The sequence below is a fragment of the Silurus meridionalis genome, chromosome 6 (assembly GCF_014805685.1).
Source record: "Silurus meridionalis isolate SWU-2019-XX chromosome 6, ASM1480568v1, whole genome shotgun sequence".
Lineage (NCBI taxonomy): Eukaryota > Metazoa > Chordata > Actinopteri > Siluriformes > Siluridae > Silurus > Silurus meridionalis.
In genome coordinates, this window is record NC_060889.1 from 9,352,408 (window position 1) to 9,372,496 (window position 20,089).

The following is a 20,089-nucleotide window of genomic DNA, read 5'->3' on the forward strand; positions in this document are numbered from 1 at the left end:
CACCCTTACAGGTAACTGGGTTGTCTATGAGATTAAATTAGGAGAATTGTATTGAGTCAAATGCTGGATTGGTTTTCCCACCATTTGGCCTATATTGTTTTTCTTACAGCATCCAAAAAAACAGTATTCTGTCAGTAAAAGGCACAAATGCAGAAAAACTGCAGATTTAGGGCTCCAACATGTGTAGAAATCCAAAATGTTGAACAAGTGCATAGTTAGAAAACAGGCTTTGATCAATCAATAACCAAATTTTAAGAACTAGTCAGGCAATATGAAAACCAAAAAGAATTGTAAACCAGGAAGACAATAACGATACTAAGGTTTGATAATAAGTATTTGCTTTACGGTAAAAACAAAGAAAAACAAGGGTTTAAATACACAAAATAATTAGGAACAAGCTGACAACAGTAAAGCTGAAGTACTTATGACACACTAGGGATATCAACTAGTATGGCAAGGCATGAGGAGATGTAGGGTAATAGGTGCCATGGTGCTGTTATGCTGCTATGCGCTCTGAGAGCCACAGCATGCAGCTATCTGCATGAGGGGGAAATATGTGACAGCTTGAAATAGCTGCATCAAGCCATCAACCCTCTGACATCACCAAACCACTGCGTTCTCTTTTCTATGATGCTCTTACTTCTTTTAATAGTTGTTTTGGAGAGTTTCTCTCTTCAGTCTCCTCTTCAGGAAATAAGATGCATGCGTAGTCTGGTGATCGACTGAGCCGGTCTAAATCCTTCCACTTTTTTCTTCTGACTTTTTTCCTTTTGTTCTTTTGGCAGTGTGTTTTTGGCAGAGATGGGAAGTAATGAAGTACAAATCCTTTTTTATTTACTGTACTTAAGTAGATTTTTCTGGTATCAGTTCTTTACTTCACTATTTATTTTTCAGAAAACCTTTTTCTTTCACTTATTACATTTTTACACAAATATCTGTATTTTCCACTTCTTGTATTTTCAAACCAGGCTTGTTAATTTCGTTTTTATTCATTTGGTGACCAATGATCAATGTTTTTCTTCTCATTTCGTGACGTTTTCTGCACATCAACCTACAATATTTCTTGTCATTGCGTGGCTTTTTCAATCTCCCACTGGTTTATTTGTTTCCTGGCTATTATGCACCACAGCTGTAGGCTAGCCTACAAAGCTAACAATGAGCAAGGCAGAAGGCAACAAGAAGTTCGGCTAACGTGGATTATAAAGAAAGAGTCAGCGATGTAAATATGACTGACAACAGAGATATTCGTAATCACTTGATCATCATCACCTTTAGTCTGCTTGTATTCTAAATGGGGTTGTTTAGCTTGGAAACATTCATTAGGTAACAACATTTCTATTATATTAATATATTAATGTGAGGTCCAGTTACCAGTGTGACAATAAAACAGGTAGTAGTAATGGCTCCTTTTTATTTAAGTACAAGTCCGACCCCAAACCTCTTTACTTTAACTTCAGTGTTAGTGTTAACTAAGTGTAGTCAGTATTTAAAATTTTCACCAGAGTCTTTTAAAACATGAGTATCTGTACTTCTACTTGAGTGAACTGTGTCTGTACTTTTGCCATCTCTGGTTTTGGGTCATTGACTTGCTGCATAATGAAGTCCTTTCTATTCAGATTGAATGCATTTCTCTTAAAACAGGCAGAATGTAATTGTAGACTTCTGAAATCATTCTACAATCATGACTTACTTCATCAATAAAGATTATTGAGTCTGTTGCAAAAGCAGCCATGCAAGCCCATGCCATGATTCTAAATCTACATGCTTGATCTTGTATGTTTTATATTATGTGCAGATCCTTTCTTTCTTCATACTTTTTCTTTCATTTCCCTAATATGGTACAAGTTCATTTTGGTTCCAGAACTTATTTGACTCGTCTCTGTCTTTTATTGTGGCTATTAAATTGGCCTTTGTATTCTTACTGCTAATGACTGGTTTATATATTTTGTAATAGAATCTATATTTAATCTTTCTCCTCTGAACAGTGGATTGTAAAAACTTTACCCTATCCTGTGAAGGTGGTTAGGGATTTTGCTGCTTGTTGTTTTTGTTGGCCAAGATGTTTAATGTCTGGTGGTTTATTGTCGTTTTGTCTATGTCCAATGCCTTTGCAATGCCGCTGGTTAATTTGTCCCTTTTTCTCAGCATTAAAATGGTAGGCGTTTCCTTTTTAATAAGAAATTACTTTTTCACTGGTGAACCCCAATGCTTAAAGCTATTAATTGTTTAAACAATGAATCTAACAAGGCATACTGGGAAAAGAAACACCTGTCAGTAACATGTATGGTTCAGTATTTTGGATCACTTAAAAAATGGCTGGCAGTTTTCACATCTAGATGTAAACATTAGGTAAACTCAACCAAATTTTTTAGCTCAAATATATATATATATATATATATATATATATATATATATATATATATATATATATATATATATATATATATAGCTGTAATGATTCCTCCAGTAATTTAATTACAAAAAATATTTTATAATATTTTCGTTTAGTCCATTTAACTAAACATGGAGCAATGTGTTTCCCATGGACCATTTTTACTGACGCACCACCCGTTAAACTCTGGAGCACTCTGAACAGGTCCCATAGAAAATGGTAGAAAACACATTACAGTGCAGTAACTCTTTTTAAAGTAGTGTGAAATATATTTTTATATTTTTATTTATGGTCGTGTAGAGTAGGTAGTGGAGCACGTTTTAAAGCTGGCGATAAATGATACTGTGCGAGATTAAAAAAATAAATACGAGTGAGAATAATTAGGAGTTTTTTCAATAGTTTTCCATAACTTACTCTACACGGCCATTGCAGAGGGACTTTTTAAACGCAACTGTATTTTTATTTTGATGTAATGTGGCAATTAAATGCACTAAATGGGTTAAATTTTCACTGATATTCTTGTATGCAATTTCAGCAATAAAAATAAAAGATTTTCTAAAAGGAAAAACAAATTAATTGTTCATTTTCAGAAAGCTGTCTTATTTTCCCTCTGTTATTTAGTATTGCTCTTTACTAATTAAACGATTTATCGATGGAATAATCGTTAGAATACTCGGTTACTAAAATAATCGATAGCAGCCACGCCCCTCTCTAACGCTGAACACTCCCACTCAACCTTTCCCATCTATTAATCACCTGTACCTCTTTCCCCTTAATTAGTACCCTTTAAAAGATCCCTCTCCCCTATTACTCGTCGTTCGATCTACAGTATACATACCTTAGATCACATGGACTTCCTACGGATCCCGCGTTCTCCCCGCTGTGTCCCGTATTCTTCATTACCCTTCTCGAGAAGCTCGCTACAGCTAAGTTCATTATTTCCAGCACTCCCTTTTTTGATTCTCCTTTGTTTGAGTTCAAGATCAGTAAACCTCACCTTGTTTTACTCCCGTTTTCCGACGCCTGGTATTCTGTGAGACCTGTACACGTCTAGAATGTGGAACAAAAACAAAATACAGTGGAACCCGGTTATGTCGATGTCCTAGGGGGTTGCCAAAAAGCATCGAGGTAACCGATGATCGAGATAAACGAAAATCAATATGGCGGCAATATATTAACGTGCTTGAAATTTCTTTATGTACATGATGTGCGTTCATAAATGAGAATGTGCATGCATGTGTTTTTGAAGGTTTTTTTTACACAACAGCGTTGCCGTGATTTGTTTGATGAAGGCATGTTATAAAAATACATACAGTACATGTTTATCTGTCAGGAATCCACCTGCCACGCCCCCTTCGGCCTCCTTCAGCGTGTCAGGTGCTTTCTCGGCCGCTTTCTCTGAAGCTCCCAATCGCGCACATATGGTGCTCGTTTAGCATCATCACCAGCTCCTATTTAAACTTCCACACTTTCACTGTCCGTTATTGTTGGTATATGTTGGTTCACGGCGGTCGTTGTTATCGCGCATGCGTATCCCAGTACGTGCCTTCCCACCGGCACTCTCTCAATGGCTGCGCTTTTCTTCCCAAAGCGCACCGCGGATTCCCCCCCCAGATCCTGCCGGTGTTCATTCTATGATTTTGGATGGTCATTACACGTTCCGCGCCGCCAAGCGCGGCTTTCGCCTCCCGTTCATCGCATAACATCTAACAACAAAAGGCATATGTGCACTAACTAACAGCAGAGATTCACCAGTATACAATACAACACCTGTAGCAGCTGTAAGCCTTGATTTTTCCGCCACTTCCGCGAGTTCTTCTGCGGCTGCACCGAGATAACCGACGTTAAATGGCAAATTTTTCCCCCCTTGTGTTCGAGATATTAGGGTTCGGCGACATAAAAAAAGTCGACATAACCGATAAAAAATGCTTAGAAAAAGCGAGAATTTGGCGGTTCCACTTCAAAAATGTCGACTTAATAGGGTTGTCGAGGTAACCGAGGTCGAGATAACCGGGTTCCACTGTAATTGCTTTTGCTAATCTTGTACTTTCAGAGGTTACTCCACACATTATTTTACACACATGATGTTTAGAGACTTTGCAATTATAAACGAAACATTATGTCCATTATATCTAAGTATACTCAAATATATATTAAAAAAAGGAGTGGTTAGGGAAAACATGTTAACACAGTACCAGTATTAATAGAACTAATATATCCAATTAAAACGTAGACAGTAAAGTGGATATATTAATTATGGAAGTATGTTACAAAAAACAATAGTGTTTAATTAGTGTTCATGTTTTTATTTTTATTATTTTTTTTTTACTTTTATATTGGTGTTTAATTTATTTTACTCATTTTTGTATGTACAGTAGCATAACAGAATTAGTACTGAGATGATTAAGATTCAAGTTGCAGTACAAGATTATGAGCAGACTAATTGAGAGTGACTTTCCTGGTCAAAGTGAGTTTCTCTAAAGCAGGTATAAAACAACAGTAAAGAATCTTCTTCTGGTGTCACGGTCTAGAAAAAATACAACAAAAAAAATGTTCTGTGGTTGTTTGCTCACTAGCATGTGCGTGTTGTTTAGCTGCACAGATGGAGACGCTTTGTGCATCAGGCATGCTTCCAGTAGTCTATTATTGATGCTTTCAATCTACAGCTTAGTTTCATGTCTGATACTGTAGCATATGTTAATAATCTAAAAGAACTACAGTATTGTAGATTTGCTAAAGCTTTTCTTATTGTGCCAGTTGCTACTTTACATTTTAACTGTGGTTCTTTTGTAAATAAACTTTAGGCCTTATGACAGCTTTTTGTGCCACCAAACCTCAGCTTACCTCAGACCAGTCACTAAGAGCAGATGGAAAGAGCCATTTTGTGAACTACTAACAGTTTGGGTGCTTCACACTGAGAAGAAAGGCCTCTATTTGTCATATAACTACTGAGCTCCCACTGTCCAAGCTAGGAGGGCTTCAGAGTAAATCCAGATTTTAATTTATATAGACAACCTACTTAATCTTCTCCAGCCAAGGTCAAATCTCAGTAGTTTTCGTGTTCAGCACAGGGATTCCAAAATCACTCAAGGACATGCTGAGGTGCTTAGTCATCGTATACATTGATAACATTTGGATGTAGTCCCATTTTGGGCAAAATATTCCAGTCATGCCGTTTGAGAGCCTGAATTACATACACTCATCCTGTTATATATTTGTGAAGGTGAGAATTCTACAAGGTTTCTCTTGTTTTATTCTTGAATAGATCTTACAAAAATATACAACAAATACAAATATAGAGGAGATCAAATTGAATGCAATAAGCAAATACTGATCACTGCATTTCCACCTTATACATGTAAACTGAACTCTTTAGAATGCAGGTGTGATGTACACAACTCCAAGCTGTTAACCATAAATGGTGTCCTAATGTAGATGAAACATTGGTCTTATAGGCCATGAGGGAAATTACCTCCCGCTCTGGGCAAAGTATATTATTATAGAAAATTGTGTAAATCTAGCTAGTTGTTTTCCTTATTGACTGGCTTGACCCTATTCTATTGCATATTGGTTTTTCAGACCTTACTCATCCCTTAATCAGGAGAGCCTTCTTTGGATGAGTGAATTTAAGCTTGGTTGTACATTGGGCTGCAGTGTTCTAAATATCAATCAAGTTTCTGGTTGATCTATATAGAATATATGGCGTATTATTATTTTTTTTTTTCAATTTAATTTGGTTGTAAATATAAAGAAAGATTATATCATTCCTGCATACAGACTGGTTGCTCATAGTAATATAAGCTGTAGTGTTCTTTCTTTTTGCCTCACCTGGGGTGAGTTCCTTGGCGAGAGTGTGTGAGCAGTGTTTCCCGTGGCCCTGCACCTGCTGGTACAGGGCAAATTTTCTAGCAGGTGCCAAACACGCAGTGCATAAACAACATTCTGTGTATGAGTTTAGAAGATAAATGAGTGTACTGTTTAGGAGAACAGCTTTACTGCTCTGTTTGGTGGATGACTGATTCACTAATGCAGTTCGACATTTTGTTTGTGGACCATCACCCAGTACAAATCTCTGCCTGTGAGTATTTTTGTTCACACTGTATTTATTCTCTCTCTCTCTCTCTCTCTCTCTCTCTCTCTCTCTCTCTCTCACACACACACTCACACACTCACACACACACACACACACACACACACACACACACACACACACACACACACACACATACATACACGCACACACACACACACACATACACACATACATACACGCACACTCTCTCTCTTCCCCTTTCTCCCGTACAGTGAGCTGAAACAGGAGCTGGATCAGGAGGAGAGTCGATGTGTTCTGCTGTCACGGCAGCGTGGCTTTAATGAGCGTTGCTGCATCCGCTGTTGCTCATCCTTTGCCTTCTTTCTAAAGCCACGCCGCCGGTGCTTGGACTGTCGCTACAACGTCTGCAAGCGCTGCTGCTCGTATTCTGAAACTGACAAGAGCTGGCTGTGCTCCGCCTGTGAGAAAAGCAGGTAAGTGCTTTTACTGTAATTACAGACTGATTAAGGGATCAAAAAAGCTAGTGATGCTTACGGCATGACTCAAACCCAAAGATATTTCTCTTGGTAAAGGTTCTGTCATTCTTTTATATTGTATATTTCTGTACATATATGTACATATGCATGTATATTTCAAGAAAATGTCATGTGTAGTGAGTCAAATGCATATTTATGCTTATTATGGAATGAAATATATAATATACAGTCAAATTAAATAATGCTTATTGATTATTGTTTTCAAATATATAGTTTAATTTGTAAAAACAAAGGATATTTGATTGATTGAAAACTACATTCTTGGTACAATTATCAAGCCATTACCATTTCACCTATCTTCAGATGTGTTCATGAAACAAATTAATTACACACAAAAAAATTTAACACTACAATCATTGTTAGAAACAGTGTACTACCTGTGTGTAATATAATAATGTTTTAGGTATATTTTTAATCTTTATTCTTTCATCAAATAAACCACATGATATGATGAAATGTAGCACTGTAGTTGTGGAACATGTCTTCTGTAGTTCTATTATTAAATGAACAAAAAAAAACCCCAAAATGCCAGCAGAATACTGTTCCTCTTTTTTGATATAACTAGGATAACAGATCTGGGACTCTGGGATAAGTGGTCTTCTGACTCCTAAAAACATAAATTTAAATAACTGTATTGCATTTGTTGGTGTAGTATATTCAGACATGCACGAGCTTTGTGATTAAGTGTATACAAGTTTGTTTTAGAAAGAATGGCTCCCTCTGGACTATAGCACAGATATCAGCAAAAACTATATGCATTGTTTTATACACTTCCAATTTATCATACGTGTGTTTGCAGACTGCTGAAGACACAGTCTCTGGAGTGGTTCTACAGTAATGTGAGAAGACGGTTTAAACGGTTTGGCAGTGCCAAAGTGCTGAAGATGCTCTACAGGAGGCACGTTGGAGACCAGAGCAGCCAGGCTGAATTTACAGGTGCTGAACTTAAGTTATTTACTGTTTATGCCATTCTTTATTTTGTATAGAGGTCTTGTCTGTCAGTTATTGGTATACAGTGTATCATAAAAGTGAGTACACCGCTCACATTTCAGCAACCATTGTAGTATATCTTTTTAAGAGACAATAATATAGAAATGAAAGTTGGATATACTTTAGAGTAGTCAGTGTGCAGCTTATATTGCAGTACAGATTTATTGTCCTCTGAATATAACTCAACATACAGCCTTTATTGTCAGAATAGTTGGCAACAAAAGTAAGTCATTTTACTTTTACATTTGAGCATTTTGACCCTCATGGTATATGTAAGATAGAAGTCACTATTGAGTATAATGCAATTAGCAGATACCTGAAGCACTAGAAAAAATCCTGAAAATGAGACATGGGACACTGAGACATAAATGTGACTTTTTGGGTTGGATGCCTCTGCAACATCTAATAAAAACCCAGGGTTTGCTGAGGTACTTTTCTTCAATCTTAAAAGATTGTTTAAATAATATCTAGTCATGTTTGTCTGTCTAAATACTCAATGGCGATTGACTGTAATACTATCCAACAATGCAGAGGTTTGTCAACTAACAATGTGATTTTAAGTGGAATTCTGGAGGTGAATTCCTATGTAGTATTTTTGCATTTAAATTTGTTAAATAATTGTATTTAATAAAAATACATTGTACAGTATACAGCGTTTACCCCCACCATTTTATAATTTATATTTAATTATTATATCAGGAGAGGTAAATATTTATGCAAGGTACTGTGTACAATATGGGGGATTGCACCTCTCTATTTGTCTACACCATCTTATTTTTTAATTATTTGAGAGATTTCAGAGAATTATCCTTGTGTCTAGGAGAAAGGTCACACCTAGTGTTTTGGGTAGATTTGCCAGGCCTTTTACTCACTGTATCCTCACTATAAAGTACTGGGCACAACCGGGTAAATCATGACTATAAATATAATGTAATTACCCAGGTTCCATTTTCATTTTTGTTACATGAATAGTGCACATGTTTTAATTACATTGTGCACATGCTTGTTTACATATGGAAACTAGTACTGACTGTATTTTTTCAGTGCGATCTGAATATTAAGATAGCAATAGTAAGCGTAGAATGTGTTTAGGTTAGTGTGCTAAAGTATGTAATTGGCAGAAAACGCAATTTCAGTTAATAACCTATCTTTCAGAGTTAGTAGCTGTAACCGAGTAATTTGTACTTATTTGTTACAATTGAATTAACTATGTTTCATTTTGCCTGAGTTAGAAGAATCCCTTGTATTGAAGGCCACTGTTTTAGGACTTAAAAATGTCTAATAGATGTGTGTACAGTATATATAGAACAGGGTGCTTTTAAGACTTTTATTTTTTCATGTTTGAGTATGTGGGTTTATTTCTAGAGAAATATATTGCCTCGAAATGGGAAAATAAGAAATTTGCAGAGACCATAAATTCTTGTTTAGAAAGTTATGTGCCTGGAAAGGTCTTTTAAAAATATGAATTGATATTCTCCATGAGTACAATAAAGGGCAACAAAATGCCGCTCAGTGTAGTTTTAAAGTAAAGTAGAGAAGGCTGTATTAGCTTAATGCTTGTGTGGGCTTATTTCTGGAGGAATGTGTGGGATTGTAAAGGGCAGGCCTTTCAAATCAGTGGGTAGCAGCATTAGAGGCCATTTGAACATCAATAGCTTAGGAGTTGTTTTCAAACCTTTGGGGACATATATGGTGCTGCCAGTATGAGGTATTGCATCAAAAAGCTGTCTAATTTACTAATACTACCATTAAACCAATTATTAGATAATAGAGTAAACAACCTTAACAATCCTCAGATCACCTATTGTTAGTTAAAACTAGTGTTGTAATGTTACTAAAAAAGGGTAAAATATTTGTATTTTGTTGGCAAAAATAAAGCATTTCTGTGAGAAAAGTGAATGTATCTAAACTAAACTAAAGTTAAAATTTAGTTATATCCTGTGCCATCACCATAAAGACTTGGTGGAATAGATTGGCATGCTGTATATAGAAGATAACTAAAATGGTTGCTGAAATGTCAGCGTCTACAAACTTTTGTGAGATACTGTATTCATCTTGTATTACGATAAACATGCAAAATAAATAAATAAACAAACCACTAAATAAATGAAAAAAATATATACATTTGATGTCAGTCTTTCTATGAAATGGATCCACAGATTAAATTTTTTTGTACAACATCATATCTTAATCTACATGACTCACCATCTTCCTGTAGGATTATGGCTGAGGATTCATTTCTGTACTTTTTTTTTTTCAAATATACATTAGTGCTTTATATAAACAAATGTCTTTTATTATCACAATTAAACAAACATACTGTGCTTGTAACTGCTGTGGTATAAAGCTTGTATAAAGCTTTTAAAATGACTAAAAATCCAGTCTTTTTCTTCGGATGGCAGAGCATTTGGGTATGGTTGCTCTGCCTGTGGCCATCTAACACAAAATTCAGTGTTTTCTTCTTCTTCTTTCGGCTTCTTCCATTAGGGGTCACCACAGCGGATCATCCGTCTCCATACCCCCCTGTCCTCTACATCTGCCTCTTTTAAACCAACTACCTGCATGTCTTCCCTCACCACATCCATAAACCTCCTCCTTGGTCTTCCTCATTTCCTCCTTCCTGGCAGCTCCATCCTGAGCATTTTCCTACCGATATACCCCCTCAATCGAGCCTCCCTCAACTTGTCTCCAAAACATACCATATGCGCAGTCCCTCTAATATAGTGTAACAGCTGAAATTATTGAAGATGCCATGATGTTATTTGTGAGTGTGGCAGTTAGGGTTAGACTTGTGGGCTTATTTTTCCCATGTAATATTATTTCCCATGTAATAGTTTATTCCAAATATCTAATAGAGCTGTTCTATTCTAGTTTTAGTTATGGTGGTTTGGTAATAGTGTGAGGGTTGCTTTTGAAAAAATAAATGCTGAAGCAATAGTTTATTGACCCAAAGATAATTTTCACAGGCTTTAAATATTTATACTATACAGACAAACTCATTAGGACAACGATGATTTTTTTTCATCAATATGTGGATCTTCCCACTATGTAATTCAAAGACAAATATATTCAAATATGTGGTTTGCATGTGGTTTAAATGCAGTAGCATAAATATTTTCCCCTTCACTTGAACTAGGCCAAAACCTGTTTCCAGCATCATAATGCCCCTGTGCATAAATCAAGCTTTGGATAATATGGCTAGCATAGTTTAGAGTGGAAAATTTCAGGTGGCCTGCTATAGAAATCTGAGCGCAACCCTACTGAGCACCTTTCTGATTAATTAAAACGCATGCTGTACCCCAGGCCTCCTCATCCTACTGTGCAACAGTACCTGACCTAACTAAAGCCCTTGTGGCTGAATGAGCATGAATCTCCACAACCATTCTCTAAAGTCTAGTGGAATAACTTCCCAGAATTATGGAGTTTATTATAATAGCAAATGGGTACAAAAGGATGGGATGTTCAAAAAGCACATATAAATCTTATTATGAGGTGTCCATAGCTTTTTGTCCATACAGTGTATCTTGCTTTCTGTCTATGCAGAGAATTTAGATATGCCATCTGCAGCTTTTCAACTGTTTTACATTTTTGGAAACAGATGCACTGTTTGCAGCAGATGCAACAGAAGTACTGACACTTATCTTCCCTATGTAATATTATCTTTGCTTTATAGTGAAGTAAAAGCAAAAGGACAAAACAGATGTATGACATTGCTGATTTTAGAGACCTTCTGTTAGAACCTGCTCTAAATTTATTATGATGTTTATCTTGAATATAAAAAAAATTATTTTGGAATGTAAGTTTTATTGTATTGCATTTTTCACTATTGATAAGGAAACACTAAAAGACAGAAAAAGATGGTTATGAAAGATTTTAGTAGGTGTAGTCTTAAACCGAGCAGCAGTAATAAATTTGTCAGTGGAAAACCTATAAAATCTGTACACAAGAGGGCATGCGGCTTTAAAGGAATTACAGTCTTTTAATTTGACTAAAACTTCATATAAAACTGTGTTTTGCTAAATAAATGCAGCATCGTTTAAATGATGTAATGGTGTTTTTTCACAGAAGGAAGTATATATTCTGAAAGCACAGATGACAGTGTTTATGAGAGTGACTCCACATTCTACAAGCATATTGAAGGTAAGTGACAAAAAAAGGGTTGAATTTAAACACACACCCCCATGTGGTTTTGAGACTGCAGCATTTTGTGTTTCATTGCAGAGCGGAGCATGGCAGAGAGTATCAGTGTGGCACTGCGTGTGGCAAAAGAGGCTATAGATGAGGCTATTGCCAAGGCAGAGAAACAAACAGGCAATCAGGTACCATTGATGTTGCATACAGTACTGAATAAGTATCACAAGACTAGATAATAGAGAGAAAAAGAGAGAGAGAGAGAGAGAGAGAGAGAGAGAGAGAGAAAGAAGGCCATGATTTATTGTCTTAGAATGGTCTTTATTCTTTAGTCCCCTGGGGATTTTTAATTAAATAGAGCTGTTCTGCTGAGTTGTGGTTTGGTAATAGTGTGAGAGTTGCCCTTAAACAATGTTAGACAAAGCAATTGCTTTTTTGACCAAAAACATTTTTCTTTATTTTATTTTAAAGCACATACACTATTTGGACAAAGGTATTGGGACACCAGACTTTTCCAGCCATATGCGATTCTTCAATTCAATTCATTTTTATTTGTATAGCGCATTTAACAATGAACATTGTCTCAAAGCAGCTTTACACAGATAATGCGGTGATAAAGAATGAATAAGATGTTCTTTATGTGTAAGTTTGTCCCTGATGAGCGAGCCGATAGTTCTTTCCCAATCTGTTACCACAAACTTGGAGGGACACAATTGCATAGGATGTCTTGGGATGTACTGTAGTAGCCTTAACTTTTCACTTTACTTAAACTAGAAGAACCATACCTGTTCCAGCATAAGAATGCGTGTGTACAAAAGCATGCTCTATGATATGCTCTATGATATGGATTACACGGATTGGAGTGGAAGAGATCTGACCTCAACCTTACTTAACACATTTGGGATAAATTGGAACGATGACTGCACCCCAGGCCTCCCTAACCTACATTAGTACCTGACTTTACTAATGCCCTTATGGTTGAATGTGCACAAATCTCCACAAGCACATTCCAAAATCTAGTAGAACTTCCAAGAAGAGTTGTGAAAATTATTATTAGCAAATAGAACTGAAATGTGGAATGGAATGTTAAAAGAGTAAATATGAACCTTATGATCAGATGTCTACAAACTTTGGTAGTTGTTTGTTGGTTTTAGTGGTTTGTCTATATAGTATATCATGCTTTCTGCCTGTTTTGAGATTTGTCGTCTCTAGCTTTTGAGCTGGAGTATGACATTAATAAGAAAGTATGACAGTACTGAAGTTTATTGTACCTTTTATTTTCCAAAGGAGAAGCTGAAAGAGGCTTCTTACTTACGGGACAACAAAGGGGAGCTGATTGAAGAGCTCACCACCATGATTGTTCAGACAGTAAGTAACGAGAAAAAATGCTACAAATAATTTTTTGGGTTCTGTATCTATTCTACAGTTCTCAATGTTTTCAATGCCCCTTTTGTCTGTTCCATGGATTAAAATGTTTTGTGTGTCTTTAGAGATATTCTGACAAACCATTAAAAATGACACTTTATTTTGAAAAGTGAATCTGAAAACCTTGTCATATACCTCAGATTATCTGCAGGAAGAGAGATCTATCCGAAATGCATACAGAGTGTAATTTGGAGACACCTGATCCGAACAGTAATGTGAGTTCTCCTTTTTTGCAACCAGGGTAAACTTGTCTCTCAAGGTCTCTGCTTTCTCATAAACACACATAGATTTGTTAAAGGACTAATGACTAAGTGAGAAGAGAAAATTGTCATTGTGACTTGTTTCACTGCCTGTGTCCTGTTTTCTTAACTGGCCTCTCTTTTCCTTTCTTCCCAGATGTGCCAATCAGCCTTCTCACTTCTCACTAATGAAATACTGGCCCAGCATGACAATGCTGAGCAGAGTTCCATGCTGTGCACACACGGGCTGAAAAGGGATGAAAGTCCTGCTGTTGCTAACTGGAATCAGAATAAAGACTGGATGGAAAACTCCTGTACGTGTTTCCATAACTGAGCTGTAGATATCAGTATACCTGTAGTGCATTGTATTGTATGATTGTTACTTTTTTTTATACATAATGGCTTTGTCTTTGTGTAAATCTAATGCTTTGCATATATTTGAAATATGTAACCATTTGTTGTTTTGTCCTTGACCATGTGTGTGACTAAAGGTGCATCATCTATGCTACAAAGTCCAGATGGGAACTGGTTTGCTCTGCAGAGTACCCAAACAGCTCGGCTAAGCCTGCCGACCAAGCGAGAGAACCTGATGTTTAGCGGCCTGGAGAAGGAATCTGGTGTGATCTCAGCCTATGACGAAATGGCCTATGATACTGAGTCAGACTCTGACGTTGCCTGGGAAGCTGCTAGGGTGGAGATTCACAACAGACTGTCCTCCAGCAACCTGTTAAATGACCATAATGCCACCAGCTCATGCCTACCTATACAATTACCCACAAACAATTCTGTTAATCAACCCCAAAGTGACAGTGATCAGACCAGCCCTGTGGCCCAAATTTATAAACCATTTTTTCCTCTCCTGAAGAGAAAGGTTTCATTGGAGGACAGGCACCTGTCCTCTTGCCAATGTCACTGTGCTATGGGTATTACCGCAAACCCTGAAGCTGGAGAAAGTAGTGAGGATGGTTTAGAAGACTACAGGGTCAAGAGGACACGAAGAAGGAGGAAAAATAAGCGTGTGGTTACAGAGGGGAAGGTCTTGAAAGTGTGCAGTGGGGAAATGCAATCCTTATCTGAACCTGTGAGAAAAACATATAAGATACTTACATATGATTGAGCTGCTTGTAAAGATGTATTTTTATATATTTTTATTTTATGTTTTTATATAAAATATCAATATTTTATCAATATCAATATATTGATATATCAATATAATCAATATCAATATGTTTATAGTAATAATTTATATATTTTTTTGCAGCGGGACTATGGCAGGAAGCTACTGAATTATCTGTTGAAATGCCAGAGGCAAAGTATCTCCGAAATGCCGAGTGATGAGACTCTAAATGCAGACACACCAGACTCTGTGACTCCAGACATTTCGAAATCTGGGGACTTGACTCCTGATGCATTTACAACCGATGTAGAAGGCCGCAATACTGGCCATCATGTTCTGAATGCTGCTTCAGATCAGCATCTAAAATCCAAACTGAGAGAACTGGCCAGTCAAGTCAGTAATAGAGTAGAAGAGCCTGCAGATGACAGACATGAAGGGAGAGAGAATGGAAAGAATAATAGAATAAGGGAAGCCATGTGTAATATGGAGATAGATGTAGACCAGGAAGAGATTAAGGGATGTGAAGATGAAATAGCAGACAACAGACTACCAGATGTAGAAGACAATGAGATAAAGAACAAAACATTGAGCGATTTAGAAAACCTGAGCACAAATATGAATGATAATTTGCACAATGAAGTATTGCAAAAGACATTGGAAAAGCACACTTCAGTTGAATTAAATAGCACTAATATCACAGACTCAGAGGAGAAGATTAATAATAGTGAAGACAAAGAAAATGATATGACTGAGAGACTCCAGGTTGAGAGGAACGTTGAGCAGGGACTAAAAGACGGTTCGGAGAACCGAGGAAGAGATTATAGTGAGTCTGAAACTATAAAAAAACAACACAGTGTAAAGAATGAGGCACATATAGAAACAGAGGCCCAAAGTCTTTTGGAGATAGACAGTCAAAGAGAGACACCTGTGGAGAGCTGTGAAGAAGGTGAAAACACAGAAAGTCAAGAGAGCAGGAAGCTGAAAAAAGACGGTGAACATGCCGCTGAAATTGAAAAAGACAGTGTAGAGATTGTAGAAAGTATAAAAAGAATCAACACAGAGAAACAGAGACTAACATACACTCAGGATAATGATTTTGTTGAGGCAGGAGATGACTTGGCATATGAGATAATGATTAAAAATGTAGATAAGGGTTTGAATATTATGGAAGAGGAAACAAAAGAACATATGTGCAGTACAGCATACAACATATGTGACTGTACTGAAGAATTGACAAAGGAGAAAATTGTGGAAACACAGTATGAACAAAATCAGATGACATCAGATAATGTAACAGGATTTTGTAATGAGAGAATGAACAGGGATGAAGAAACACAAGTGAGTGATATGGAAAATCAGAGCAGAGAAAGCTTAGTTGAGAAATCAGATGAACATAGTTGTGTAGCAGAAGCAGATCCATGTAATGACCACACACTCAAAGATGTTCTGGGCTGCACTCCTTCTAGCCAAGAAGAGTTTCTCACACCAGAGGAAATCTGCAAGGTAAGATGTACGATGTTTTACACTGGCTTGCTTATGTATTGTTTGTAAACAGAAAATCTGCTTTTTCTTACTTTTCTTTTTACCTGTTCTTCTGGCTGACTGTTAGGATGTGCGCTTAGAAAAAGACCTTCAGTGTGTCTTCACTCTGTTACAACAGGTGATTCCTCTGAATTGTAATGGAATGCCTTTTATTACAGATTTCTATTTAAACAAAATATGGTAATATACAATGCTAGAAGCAGCAAACAGCTTTATTTATTTTGCTATCCTCCTATCTTTCTTTTTAAACCTTAACTACTCTCATTTTCTTTAATTTTACTAGACATTTCTGTCATTCCCATCAATGTAGTTGTTGTTGTGTGTTGTAGAAGTATTCAGCTGCATCTCTGCGCAGCATCACCACCGAGGTACTGAAGGTCCTCAATGCCACTGAAGATCTTATCCAGGGTGCCATGGGTCTCAGCCCTTCAGAGTCCTGCGATCGACCTGTTCTGCCTCCCCTTCAGAGCAAGAGAATAGATGAGCAGCTTTGCAGACTAGAGGAAAATGTAGGAACCAAGCTAGCACACTGTCTCCTACAGTATTAGCTTTTAGCTAATGCACAGAAATTGTCTTCATGAATACAGTCTACACTGTTCCCTATATTATTACTTTTCAAAATCTGTGCACAGAATTTAATCTTTTTCTATATCAGGTATATGTGGCTGCTAGTGCTGTTTTTGGACTGGAGGCCGAGCTAGGAGATCTGGAAATGTGTGCACGCAGCATCAGCGGAGAAACTACAGAGGAAGAACTATCTCAGCTGGAGGAACAGGTAGCCTCAGCTGCCGCTCAAGTACAACAGTCTGAGCTCCAGGTATGTTATGCCTCAATATTGTTCCATCACACTGCTTCTGCTGGAACACTAGCTGAAACACATAATGCAACTTGTAAACTTGTAGTGTAGTCAGTGAAACAGTCACTATTATTTTTTTATCATTATTATGTTACTATTGTTTATCTTAATGTTGTTATGACAATACATTGTTATGCTCTAACGAAAAGAACACACACTCGAGGTAAATCACCCTTTTCTGCCAAGTTTTAAACATAATATTCCTATTAGCTTCCCAGCTGCTAGATCTTTTATCTTTTTAAAATATCCAACTTACATTCTTTATACATCAAAGACATTTCATCACACAGCACTAATGGGTACGACAAAAATTCAGTCCCCTTCGCTTTTTTGTACTATTTTATTTTATTTTTGATTCAATGTAATATGGATTACACTGACTTTTTGGCCATTGATGTATACAATGTTTTATAAGGAAAAAGTTTAAATCTGTAGTAGAACGTTTACAAATTAAAATATATTCTTCCTTTTGTTATAACACAATGTATAGAAACACTTAGGGCAACACTTCAACAAGTTGTAACGTCTGTATTTGGGCAATTTATTCCATTCTTCCTTTCAGATCCTCTTAAGCTGCATCAATTTGAATGACTACCATCTGTGAACATTTTGTGAAAACACAACTACTTTTAGAACATCTTAAGAACATCTCTCCAACCTTAGAACATCTCGGCTCAGATGTTCTATTGGGTTTGGACTCGTTAGGGCTATTGCTGTAAAAGCTCAAACATCACTCCAGTTTAAGGTTGTTTGCAGATAGCAGAAAGAAATGTCTATATTTAGCTCCATTTATCTTTCCTTCAATTATGCCCAATCTCACTATAAATGCAAATGAGATGTATCGCAATTGTATGATGCTGCCACCACAATGCTTCACCATAGAGACAGTATTAGCTAGTTGATTAGCATTTCCTATTTTTTTTGTCAGATGAGCAGCTGTGAAGATGAGTAAAAAAATTTATATTTTTGCGTCAGTAGACCAGACAACTGGACCAGTGACTGCTATCTCTGTAAAGGAGGGCTTCATTAACTCTCTTATTGTGGCCACTGGGTTCTTGGTAACTTCCCTGAACAAGGCATGTTACTAATATCGGCTTGAGGATCTCCTCTATATGAAACGTGCTTGTGATTCCAAACATCTTCCAATTTACAATGATGGAGCCCAGTGTACTCCTGGGACCACTCTTTAGAACTGTTTAGAAAGGATTTTTATATACTTGACCAAATCAATGTCACAAAAGATTAGATTTTTGGACAGATATGAATAGTGAATTATGGGATTAGATACACACAGATGCAAGCATTTCTAAATACCCTATTGATTTAATTAGCCACAGATGGACTACAGTATTCTGGAACCATCTCAAGATAATCAAAGCAAACATGATGTATTAGGATGCACAAGCATGCACCAATCATGTGTTCCCCATGTCATAATTGATTATTATGTGTAGATTAATGGCCCAAAAAGTATATATAAAACACAAGAAATACAAGAATTTAAAGGGTCTGAGTACCTTCTGTGCACAATGTGTGAATGTAGCAGAAACAGGTGGGTTAACACTAATATTTCAAATTATTATTATTTAATAGTATTAACCTTAAAAAAAAAAAAAACAGTGTTGGTACCCTCTACGAGACCACTGCATGCACATGTAAGCCTTTTTGTTTGAGCTTATATCCCAGGCAGGGTAGATTTGCAGTATTAACACAAAATTATACTAAGTGGACCTTTTTCTTCAGGTGTCAGACATTGCAGCACGAATTGCAGCTCTGAAAAATGCTGGCCTTAATGTTGCGCCACAGACACGCTTTGCCAAGGTCAGAAACATAACAAAGTACCATACTTGTGTTCTCAGTCATTTGACACATTTGTGCGGCAGGAACACTGTTCATGTTCGCACACCCACACACATACCCAATTGAAATATATATCACATTTATTGCAGCCACAAACCATAGATTCATCTCGCCAGCACCGCCGACGCCTGCCAGCACCTCCAGTGCAAGGTAACAGCCGAAGCATCAAACTGTTCCACGGGTACTATATCATGTCTGATTAATTTCAGAATCCTTTTTTTTTAACTGCACAACATGCAGAAACTAAAAAAACCAAAAATAAGGAATAATCAGCATCTGTTAATGACATTTATTTTTTCTCATCTGTCTATTTTTAGGTAAAAAGACAGAATGAGGGCCAGAGCTCAGAAAAACATCACATGTGCCTTTAATCAGTGAACTACAGTGCCAAACAGCCTTTCCTGTTTACCGTAACTAAAATCACTGCACTGTAAAACTGATTCTGATCACTAGAAGACTGGGAAATACTCCACAATGTGTACACCATTATTTTGAACCAATGTACATGTGATCTAATATAAATCTAAAAGGAAAAACCTGAAACAAAATAAAAAAGTAAAGAAAAGCTCACAATTCCACAATATGTGTATAATTCTATATTACTGTGGGTTATTTATTCACTATGCATGTATACAAATTACCATCTTTTACAGTGTCTTACAAAAGTGAGTACACCCCCACCCCTCACATTTCAGGAACCATTTTAGTATATTTTCCAAAGGCACAATACTATAGAAATGAAACATGGATATATTTTAGAGTAGTCAATGTGCAGAGGTACACATTTACTGTGTTAAAAAAAAAAGAACAACACACTGCCATTACTGTCAAAACAGCTGGCAATAAAAGGGAGTACACCTTGTAGGTGAACATGTCAAAACTGTGTCCAAAGAATTCACCAGAGCTGCACAGGTTGTTGCTGGGATCCTCTTCCACTCCTCCATAAA

The 20,089-nt window shown here is 36.7% G+C and overlaps 1 protein-coding gene across 4 annotated transcripts in view; it reads left to right on the forward strand.

Annotated features, from left to right (window-relative positions):
• The window catches only part of myripa (myosin VIIA and Rab interacting protein a), a 35,087-nt gene extending 15,201 nt beyond the window's left edge, over window positions 1-19,886 (forward strand). The window contains exons 1-16 of one of the 4 annotated variants that reach the window (XM_046852465.1): window positions 6,383-6,470; window positions 6,698-6,919; window positions 7,782-7,918; window positions 12,038-12,112; window positions 12,194-12,291; window positions 13,391-13,471; window positions 13,669-13,743; window positions 13,925-14,081; window positions 14,259-14,848; window positions 15,029-16,387; window positions 16,494-16,544; window positions 16,756-16,935; window positions 17,082-17,243; window positions 19,026-19,103; window positions 19,232-19,323; window positions 19,460-19,886. In XM_046852465.1, the coding sequence (XP_046708421.1) occupies window positions 7,867-7,918; window positions 12,038-12,112; window positions 12,194-12,291; window positions 13,391-13,471; window positions 13,669-13,743; window positions 13,925-14,081; window positions 14,259-14,848; window positions 15,029-16,387; window positions 16,494-16,544; window positions 16,756-16,935; window positions 17,082-17,243; window positions 19,026-19,103; window positions 19,232-19,323; window positions 19,460-19,463 (3,054 nt within the window). In that variant the 5' untranslated portion in view covers window positions 6,383-6,470; window positions 6,698-6,919; window positions 7,782-7,866 and the 3' untranslated portion in view covers window positions 19,464-19,886. Of the gene's footprint in view, window positions 1-6,382; window positions 6,471-6,697; window positions 6,920-7,781; window positions 7,919-12,037; window positions 12,113-12,193; window positions 12,292-13,390; window positions 13,472-13,668; window positions 13,744-13,924; window positions 14,082-14,258; window positions 14,849-15,028; window positions 16,388-16,493; window positions 16,545-16,755; window positions 16,936-17,081; window positions 17,244-19,025; window positions 19,104-19,231; window positions 19,324-19,459 lie in introns of those variants that run through there. The other 3 variants (XM_046852462.1, XM_046852463.1, XM_046852464.1) reach the window with 3 other exon arrangements.
• Window positions 19,887-20,089: the final 203 nt, after the last annotated feature.